The 10,218-nt window shown below is 39.9% G+C and overlaps 1 protein-coding gene across 1 annotated transcript; it reads left to right on the top strand.

Annotated features, from left to right (window-relative positions):
- Positions 1 to 489: 489 nt before the first annotated feature.
- LOC137972708 (receptor-type tyrosine-protein phosphatase S-like) lies at positions 490 to 9,968 on the top strand. Its single transcript, XM_068819433.1, has 4 exons — positions 490 to 844; positions 1,281 to 1,586; positions 6,812 to 7,120; positions 9,355 to 9,968. The coding sequence occupies exons 1-4, from the start codon at positions 490 to 492 to the stop codon at positions 9,966 to 9,968; spliced, it is 1,584 nt and encodes a 527-aa protein (XP_068675534.1).
- Positions 9,969 to 10,218: the final 250 nt, after the last annotated feature.

The raw sequence follows: 10,218 nt of genomic DNA, 5'->3' as shown, positions 1-10,218 counted from the left end.
TTCTTGTATGTGATGTTTCAGAAATTTGACAGCCTAGTGAATTGTAAGAGTTTCGTGCCAAGAGAGAGTTTTGTAACAGATTTGAAGTAACAGGGGCACCCAACGTCAATTTTCCGAAAATATCTGTTCGGAAGACGATTTGAGATCTAGAATTTTCGAAACATTGGTTGTAAAATATCTTGCTTGCTCGCCTGTCCTAGGATTTTCGAACATCTAAAAAATGGTGTAATTGCCCATTTTTAACGTATTTTTACCCTAAAAAGGTCACCTAGAATTTACGGGAGCCTTTTTTCTGGCTGAAAGTTTCGAAAAAGTAACTTTTGATCCCAACAATTTTCGGATCACTAGACTTTCAGCAAGGAAAGAACAGATGAAAAATTTTTAGGGGATCTAATCTACCGTTTAAATACCAAAATACCTTAAACGATACTATGTTTAATTAAGTGGTTTTTTGAACTATATTCTTGTTGGGTGCCCCTGAAGTAAGTAATGATGTTTCAGTGGTGTGTATGTTCAATAGTAGCTTTTGATTCCATTTCAGTTCCTGTTAAAACACCTATTCTGGTCAATGTGACTGCACAATCGTCTACTAGTGTTGCTGCCTTTTGGGAACTGCCAAAATGGTATACAAGTGACAAGGACATTTTATCATTTAAATTACTATATCACTCGTTAGCATCTGACACAAAGAATGTCACAACTGCACTAACCATCGAAAAGAATTTCTCCACGGTCGTCACGGGGCTTGAAAAGTTCACAGAATATGAATTTAAAGTGTGTGTCGTCAGTTCGGTGGGGTGTGGACCAAAGAGTTCCCCAAAGATTGCAAGGACATTGGAAGATGGTAAGGGACTGTAACTTTTATCATGCTTAGTATAGTCAAGTGGGGGCAATGTGGTGACTTACAAAAACGAAATCGCACTGATTTCAGATTTCCATAGACACAGCTGACCCTTTTTCTATGGATTTTCTATCTTCAATGTGGGAGAAGGTAGTCAAATGCAGTTGAAAGAAATTGAGATATTTGCAAATGTGGACGGCCATGGTGTTTTTATTTATTGATTGATTTATTCATTTATTTACATAAATTTTTGTTCCTGAGAAGCCATCTTTCTTTATTTAAAATGTCACTTCCTTCATCAAATTAATTTCGTATTTTGGGAAGAAAGGAAGAAAGTCGCTTTTCAATTAAGAATGGTTGAATCACATTTCTTTTATTTCATTCCATGGGCAAAGTTCATTTCTAATTTCTTGTCTTTGCCGCATTTAAAATCTTTCAGTCCCATCAAAAGCTCCTAGAAATTTTACAGTGACTGCTAACACATCTACGGCTATCATAGCATCCTGGCAGCTTCCTGCCCCCGAATCCAGACATGGAATCATTATAGGATTTAAGATATTCTTCAGGAAAGAAGGCTCTAATATTAACAGACTAGAAAACATTTCTGTTTCCAATGTCACGATGTACGCAAAAGATGTCACCGCGTTGGCTAAGTTTACAAGATATGAATTTTGTGTGTTGGCCTTTAACTCCGCTGGAGACGGAATTAACAGTTCTGTTCGATTCGCAAGAACAAAGGAAGATAGTAAGTGACATTGTTTAATGTAACTTTTGTAACAACAAGGCTCTCTTGGAGTTACTAGGTAAGTCAGCCTGTCACCCATTTAATTTTAAGTGTTGCAATGTATAGGAAAGAAACGAAAGTCTTTGTTTTAAGGCTGCAGACTGCACCGTCTTTAGTTGTTTTCATAGCTTATTACATTACATCGCATGTGCACCTGTTTCATGTACATGCATGTACCACTGGAATTGTTCTAGTCATTGCACTTGCTCTACCAACTAAGTTATCAAGCCAACTGGGAGCTGGTCTCTTGTACATGTAAGTCTGAGAAGCATGAAATAAATCCAGTGAACCGGATTCGAACCCAGGACTGTGCGATTGGGCTGCACTTGCTCTACCAACTGAGTTATCAAGCCAACTGGGAGCTGCTCACTTGTAGGTCTGAGAAGCCTGAAATAAATCCATGCTCAGTTTGCTGGATTCAAACCCATTACCATACAATTGCACTGCACTTGCTCTACCAACTGAGCTATCAAGTAAACTGGTAGCCTGCATAGAACGCGGTTTGGCGAATTTTACACCCGTCTTTCCACCGGGGTTGACTTTCAAGTGACTGTTTAGGAATATGGGCATGGGTAAACCTGGACCGAATTCAAACGAAAACGTGAGGGGGGAGGGACAAGGATAAGGAGTGCGAAACTGCCTGCAATCAAACCCTCATCATTTTCGAAACCTCTGTTCGTCCACGGAGGGAGAAAATGTCGTTCCTGATTGGCTGATAAAGTGTCAGAAAAAATCCGCATGTCAGTCAAAATTTACTATTCCCTTTCATAAAAGTGTAAAGACTAACCCTAACGCTAAGCCTAATCCTAACCCAGAAAGTTTTACCGTGTTTAGATAATTTTGTGCGCTAGATAACCACTAAATGACAAAATACACCAAGTACCTACCGGTTTGATGTCAACTCCCAACCAATCATAGCGCACCTTGTGTAAACATTGGCGGTAATACAACTAATTCGCTTGGGAATAAATTTAAAAGATCAAACTGAGATTCCAACTTACCATTGATGTTTTCCTGTCTCTGTCTCTACCTTGTGCGATCCGTTGACAATTATATATATACAGCCGACAATTTTTTTGTGGAAGTTATTAGAATGTTCTTTCAGCAATTTGAGAAATGCTTTGTCCAACGCATCTTCTGCCGATGCGAAAACTAGCTGGGGCTTCCCAATGGAAACATCAGAATTCGGTCCAGCTAACGACTGGAGGTTGCCGTGAGCCCTAAGCCTTCAGCTTCTTTGATAGTCACCAATGATATTTCTCAAAGGTATCATTACTTATGCAGATTACATTTCGCCGGTTAGAAAAAGCTGATTTTCAGAAATATGAAGCTTGCCAATTCCCTTGGCAAAATATCACCTCCATTTATTGGTTGTTTTACATCTTTCTGCTCTTATTTAAGAACATCAGAAAATCCAAGCTACAAGCAATTGCAAAAAGGTTGAGAATGGAAAATCCACCTCTTCTTCCCAAAACCCCTCTTCTAGTTCATAAGAAAAGGCTGAACGCCCCTCCCTCGCCCCTCTGATACCCTTTAGTCTGAGTGCCAAGTGGAAATGGAAACAACTTTGCTTGGGGGGGAAGGGGGTTGGAGATGCGCTGACTTGAATGACACCCATTGTACGGTTATCAACAGTGAGTGTCTCAACTCTTTTTGCAACTGCTTGTCTCGATGGTTGTTGCGTGTAATTCATCATTGCGACTAAACCGAACAGTCAATAGGTTCAGCAAAGAGATCAATGGAAAGCAGAAAAATGGAGCTTGAACTGGAATAGACGTTACGGCGTTCTAGTTGTGTTCTAATTGATAAAAATAAACTTGAAAAGTAGTGCAAATTACACATTTCTATTTATAACGTTACATACGCTGTTTTGTCGAGTAAGCGCGGACAAAGTTTGTTTTCGCAATGATTTTGCTGATTTCATCCGTCGAAAGTTCCCCAAGATGTTTAGGTGAGGTGCAAAGAGTCATTCCAAATTATTTATCCAAGATAATTGTCCAGTACTGAACTATTTCAAAGCACGTAATGTGTTGAATAGTGCAGGTGCAAATTATTTGCAACACCGGTTCGCAGTTGCCATATTATAAATCCGATTGAGAACGTGTTCAATTTAGTAGAACAAGAGTTTCAGCGACAAGCGATACAGAATACCTACGAGACGTATCAACAATTTGCTGAAATAGTGTAATGTACACTTTACGCCATGAGCGGAGACACTGTTATTGATAATATAATCTCTTCAATGAACAAGCGCTCAAAGGCTAAAAATTCACGATAATGGTCAGCGAACGAAATGCTGAAAAGCTGTTATTCCTTGTATATAAATCTCAACAATAAAAGTAAAGGACGGTTCAAAACAAAGAAATATACAGGTTACGGAATGATAAGCTTGTCATTCTTTTATTAACTTATTAATACGTCACCATGTCAACGCGAACATCGTAACAGGCACAAATACATTTTCGTCCAAAAAAAAGGCAACCTTTTCCCTTTTTGACATGTAACACATGCAAATGGCGAGAAAAACAACCTGAGATAGACTTTTCATGATTACAAAAGCAACAGGCAGTTAAAAGAAGTTTTCGCAACGGTCTACATAATTCCAACGGTCTACACTCGAAAAACATTAAGAAGTAGATAAGATTTCATTAATTCTACTGTAGACCGTAGACCGTTGACCGATGACGCAACCATTGCATTACCCGTGTCTCACGCCATGGCCACTCAGTAACAGAAAACCGTTAACTTATTCTAAAACAAAACTCGCGAAACATTTTGCACATTTTCGAATCTCCTTTAAAACTTAGTTTTCAGGGAGTTCAACCCACTGAAATACATTAGCTTACTATTGACTGAACAGACACGCGTTCGTATGAAATTCGATCCTACCTCACGGCTAACTGAAAACCACAGACTGTCACTGGAAATATTTTCAAATAAAAAACGGATTCCATTGCAAATTGCAGTGAAAGACTAAATTTCCGCAAAGAAGTTCGTCCTGTTATCACACAGCAGAAGAAGCACAACATTCATTTCCCTGCGTACCATTTACGTAAACAAAACGTGATCGGTACAATGTACGCACGCTTATTGTGTGCGCTCTGATTTCAACTGAGACTTCTTACAACGTATTGACACTTTCAACACCAAATTTCATATCAAACCAACCCAAAGCTGTGTTTGTTGCCGTCAGAAAATGTGTTAATGACTACCTGAAGCGTGCAAGAGGTGAACACCCAATTTCGTCCTAAATGATTGCCAATTATAGCACTTTCAGCACACCTCAAAAAAACACATTTTCAAACATCATTCCTCACTACGCAAACCTACCCGAACTAAACAAAGTTCTCTTCAAAGCTTACAATACAACTGTCATATATGCAAGGTCTCGCCCCAAAAAACAAATAGACTACCCGGCAATACGGAGGTAAAACAACTAGACAAGCAATTGCAAAAAGGTTGAGACACTGAATGGAAAATGCACCTCTTCTTCCTAAAACCCCTCTTCTAGTTCATAAGAAAAGGCTAAATGCCCCTCCCTCGCCCCTCCCCTTTTTCAATGTTGATACCCTTTAGTCTGAGTGCCAAGTGGAAATGGAAACAACTTTGCTTGGGGGGGAAGGGGGGTTGGAGATGCGCTGACTTGAATGACACGCATTGTACGGTTATCAACAGTGAGTGTCTCAACTCTTTTTGCAACTGCTTGTAGCTACTGCAAGGAAGTTTCCAAATTTTTTGAAAACAGATTTGACTCTTTCGGCTCTGTTTAGCGTTAGGGTTAGGTTCGGGTAATTGTATAATTACTGAACGTTTTATACCTTGTTTAAAAAGATTTGAAACAATAGAAAAAGAGACACCAAGTACCTACCATCAAACTTGTTCTCATCACACATGATTGGAAATGGGAGGTTTGATTGCAGGCGGTTCCTCAATCGTTCTCCTCGCCCCCTACCTCTCCGCATGCGTTTCTCGTAGCCATGATCAAAATTCACCAAACCGCCTGCTACGCAGGATTAAGCCAATGGGGAGCTGGTCACTTGAAAGTAAAAGCTTCAAATAAATCCATGCTCATTGAACGGGATTCGAACCCATGACCTTGCGATTGAACTGCTCTTGCCTTACCAACTGAGCTATCAAGCCAAATGGGAGCTGGTCACTTGTAAGTAGAAGCCTGAAATAAATCCATGCTTAGTGAACGGGATTGGAACCCATGATCCTGCGATTGCACTGTACTTGCCCTACCAACTGAGCTGTCAAGCCAACTGGGAGCTGGTCACTTGTAAGTTTCCCATTCAGTCAATACTACCTCTCCATAACTATATATTTTTAAACCTCTTAGGGTTTTGGAGCTACTTTACCATGTGCTGTCAGGGTACTCTCTAACCTGTAAAAGAGGTCTCAGTGCTTCAACAAGCTTCAACCTATCACAACCTCAACCAAGTCCATGCAATGAAGGTGGTGTTGGCCAATCAAATGGCGATCACTGAACCGGTCTTTCAGAAAAATCAATTGAGCCTAATAATTGATGTCTTACCGTATCTTTAACATCGGCAGAAAGATTGTTTGACTGGCTGTTTGCGGGGGGAAAAATGCAATTTATCGCCAACCGGAGAGTGAAGTTTACAACTGTACCTACATATTCACTTAAGTATTTTACACAACAACTATACTAGCTGTCCACAGGGAAAGTTATTTCTATTGCTCTTTTCTTGACACTGAAATGCTCAATGAAAAATACACTTTGAACTGGCCAACAATCACTGATCTCAGCCTAGATAGAAGTCCCTTCTATCGCTTTTCAGAACACATGAGACCAGATTGCTAACACACACAAACAAGACAACTAACCGAATTAATGCTCCTTTTGTATTTTTTTCCAGAAGTTTCCAAGTCTGAACTATCTCTGTATAGAACATATCTATTTTTAATGATGCTGTATAGCCTGTTCTAGGTTCTCAGTTTGTGGGGATTAGCGTAAAAATGGTTGGGATCAAGGAAAAAGTGAGTGCGAGAAACCATCCCCACCGTCAGGGACAGTGGAACAGGGTATAGTGAAATGCCCACCGATGGTTACGTACCAAAAAGTAGAGAACCTTGATAATTTTCTTAAAATTTTCTTTGTAATACATGTAATACGAATTAATGAACAAGAATCATTTATTATTTTTTGATTTGTTTATTTTAAGTTCCCTCAAAAGCTCCCAGTAAATTTGTGGTGACTGCAAACACTTCTACAAGTGTCACAGCATCATGGCAGCTGCCACCCACAGGCTCCAGAAATGGAATAATCAAAGGATTTAAGTTGCTTATTAATAGGAAAGGGTCAGAAGATAAACCAAATGTTCGGGTGGTCAACGCTTCCAATGCTGCAGTTTACACAAAGACTGTTACTGGATTGCAAGAATCTACAGAATATGAATTGCAGGTGTTGGCCTACACTTCTCCAGGTGATGGACCAAAGAGTTCTGCTCAGTTTGTAACAACAAAAGGGTCTGGTAAGTGATGATTATTGGTACATTAAACATCGATCGGATCATGTTATCTATTTTGGGCTGACTCTCTTGAAATCTGAAATGTAGAAGCCGTCCTCGAACGTACACTGTAACTGAACAATTGAAACAATCGTCTCTTACAAAGACCTGAAGAATTCCGGCTGCAAATTCAACGGGATTCAAACCCATGACCTCTGCTATGCTGGTGCAATGGTCTACCAACTGAGCTATGAAGCCACACAGCTGGGACTTGCAGGTCAATTTGTTGGGATCATTCGTTCCCATGAAAGGATTTGATGAGTGAAAGAAATGTATGTGTTTGAAGTGTAGGTTACAGACGAAATGTAGAAGCGATCCTTGCACTTGACTGGAAATTGAAACAGTGTAGTTTCCTACACTACAGTCACCTGAGAAATTCGGGCGACCTCAACCGGATACGAGCCCATGACTTCTGCGATGCGCTACCATTGAATCCTTTCATGGTAACAAATGATCCCACCAAATTAACGTGCTCCCAACTGTGTGGCTTCCTAGCTCAGTTTGTAGAGCATAGCACAGGCGTCGCAGAGGTCAATCGAATCGCGTTGAAGCCAACTGAATTTTTCAAGTGTCCATAAGGGACAACTGTTGAAGTTGTCCAGTTACATTAGAGGATAACTTCTACATTTCATCTATAACCCGCACTTCAAACATATACTTTTCTTTCATTCTCTTGAAATCTCTTTGCCATTGGGAGAACGCATGAGGTAACAAAGTGAAATCCAGTGAACATCAATTGAGGTCTGCCTACGAGTAGCAGTGAGATACTGGACAATTATAAAACTGAAAAGGGAACAGACAGATGAAGACTTTAAGTTCAATTTTTCTGTGGTATGTTCCATCTTGTGAAAAAAATTATAGGTACCAAAATTATGCATGTTTATTCAGGAATTGTATTTTAACTGTGCCAGTTTCATGAAGATATGATTTTGTTTTTATCCTGAAGTTGGTAAAAGAACTTATGGGGACAGATTGCGCACCATTTAAAACCACTTATTGCAACACTTTATAAAAGCTTAAAATGTCCCTGTGATAAAAAAAAAATCACTTCCTTTTTTTCTTCAGATTTTGAAAGTTTGTTTGCTTAACACCTGACTGGCTTTTAGTTGATACTTGCGCAATATAAATGAATAAAGTTACTAAAGTTACTAAAATGTTGTGTCTTGATTTCTATCCAAAGGCAGTTTGCTTTGATTGTAAGTTTTGGATTTCATGGTCCGCCATTACTCACGTTCATTGATCTTTCAACGTATAAGGCTTTTCTTTAACAGTTACCTACAATACCTCAAACCATTTTTTCTCTCTTATTTACGAGACGTTTGTTTGTGTAATTCTTGTTTGCGTAACTCTTGTCAATTTCTAAATGTCTTTTTGCTTTCTTTGTTGTGAGAGCCAGTCATATTGTCGCCCCCAGCGGGGGGGGGGGGGGGGGGGGGAGGAGGGGGAAGTGCCATATATGGGTTATATAGGTATGTGCCGCTGTGAAAGGTATGGTTTTCAAGCAGTTTACTCTAGCATAGGGTATATAAATCAGAGCGTTTGGGTCTAGCTTAAGGTATAATTTTTCAAGAAACGGACCAGTTGGTTGAAGATTTTATCTATACTAAGGAAACCATGAATTGCTACTCAAAAATATAAAAAAAATGAAATCGGCAAGTTTAAATTCGCACGACTCAGCCTCAACAGCGTTGAAAGATGACTATCATAAAACGCTACTGGATATTATAAACTGTCAAAAATCGGGATTCAGACGGAAATCAGTGGAATTAATACTGGTTAAAATTAAACAATTTATTGTCTTGATAATGCGCACGTACGTGCTTGGCATTGCTGGACAAGTACAAAAAAATCCTTTTTTGAGAAAGCAGTGATTGTGACATAAGGTTTTGTTTTGGCTTTGCTTTAGACTGCGCTAGTGACCTCAGTTTCTGGAACACAGCTACTATAGGATAGGAGTGATTTGGGGAGTTTACTCTAGTATAGGGTAGCAAGATCTAGCTGAAATTAGCTCTGGTATAGGCTAAGGGTTCCAGGGTCCCAGCGGCACATCCCCACCCAGAAATTCCTAAAATACCCCCCCCCCCCCCCCATCCCCCCAGGTATTGTCGTCGTGTGGGTTACCATGGTCTTTGTACATGTTTTTACAATCGTTATTTCTTTGTTAATGAAGTGAAAGTGAATGTGTGTTATTCTCACAGATGCTCAAGAAGGGCCTGATCGTCAGTTCACCCACGATGTATTCGTATCGTACAGCTCTAAAGACTACGACTGGGTAAAAGACAATTTGCAACCTCTTTTCGATGGAAGCAATATCGAGTACATCATTCACACCCAGGACTTCATTCCCGGCAAAGCGTTTTTCGATAACATGGCGGATAGTGTGTACAGCAGTCGCAAAGTGATTTTTGTCATGTCAAAAAACTATCTATCCAGCGGTTTCTGCAAAGATGAGATGGACATGGCCCTTTTTAGAGCTGCGCGGAACGGCGAAAACGGGTCCTTGATCGTGGTGAAGGTTGATGACGTAAAACCGCAGGACATACCAAAGAGTCTTCGTCACAAGACCTTCATCGACTACACCAGCAAAGAGGAAGCGACCACGTGGAAAACGAGAATACTGGAATTTGTTTCGTATGCGAACAGATCATTGAGTGCTTCGATGATAGAAGAATTGGTGGACACATCGGATACCATGTTGCTCATCCCAAACAAATTCAAACTGAAAAGGAAGAAAGAGCAATTATCAGGCTTGCTATCAAAAGTTTGTTGTAAAACGAAAGTGAACCCAGCCTGCCAGCAGAGCCTTTCTTAACTCGGCGATAAGCAAAGGACTGCAGAAATCGCCCAGAATAAAGCTTATCTTCAGGAGGAAGGTTTTTCTGCAAAATGATAAACGTTTTAAAATTCAGTTGGCATAAGCCTTAGCTGTGTAAACCGGGAGTAGCATAAGCATAAGAAAAAGGAATCGTTTTCATTTTATTATGCATATGCTTATGCTTATGTTTCATTAACAACTGCTTGCGTATACGTCACTTCTCTTATGTTTATGCAACAAGTGTGAA

The sequence above is a fragment of the Montipora foliosa genome, chromosome 10 (genome assembly GCF_036669935.1).
Source record: "Montipora foliosa isolate CH-2021 chromosome 10, ASM3666993v2, whole genome shotgun sequence".
In the NCBI taxonomy this organism is placed as follows: Eukaryota; Metazoa; Cnidaria; class Anthozoa; order Scleractinia; family Acroporidae; genus Montipora; species Montipora foliosa.
This window is presented reverse-complemented; position numbering and strand designations above follow the sequence as displayed.

Bases quoted from the DNA above. Each gene is read 5' to 3' on its own strand.
- LOC137972708 (XM_068819433.1), top strand. From the start codon at position 490: ATGATGTTTCAGTGGTGTGTATGTTCAATAGTAGCTTTTGATTCCATT. The intron at 1,587-6,811 runs GTAAGTGACATT...GTTTATTTTAAG, and splicing joins CGCAAGAACAAAGGAAGATA to TTCCCTCAAAAGCTCCCAGT. The intron at 7,121-9,354 runs GTAAGTGATGAT...TTATTCTCACAG, and splicing joins TGTAACAACAAAAGGGTCTG to ATGCTCAAGAAGGGCCTGAT.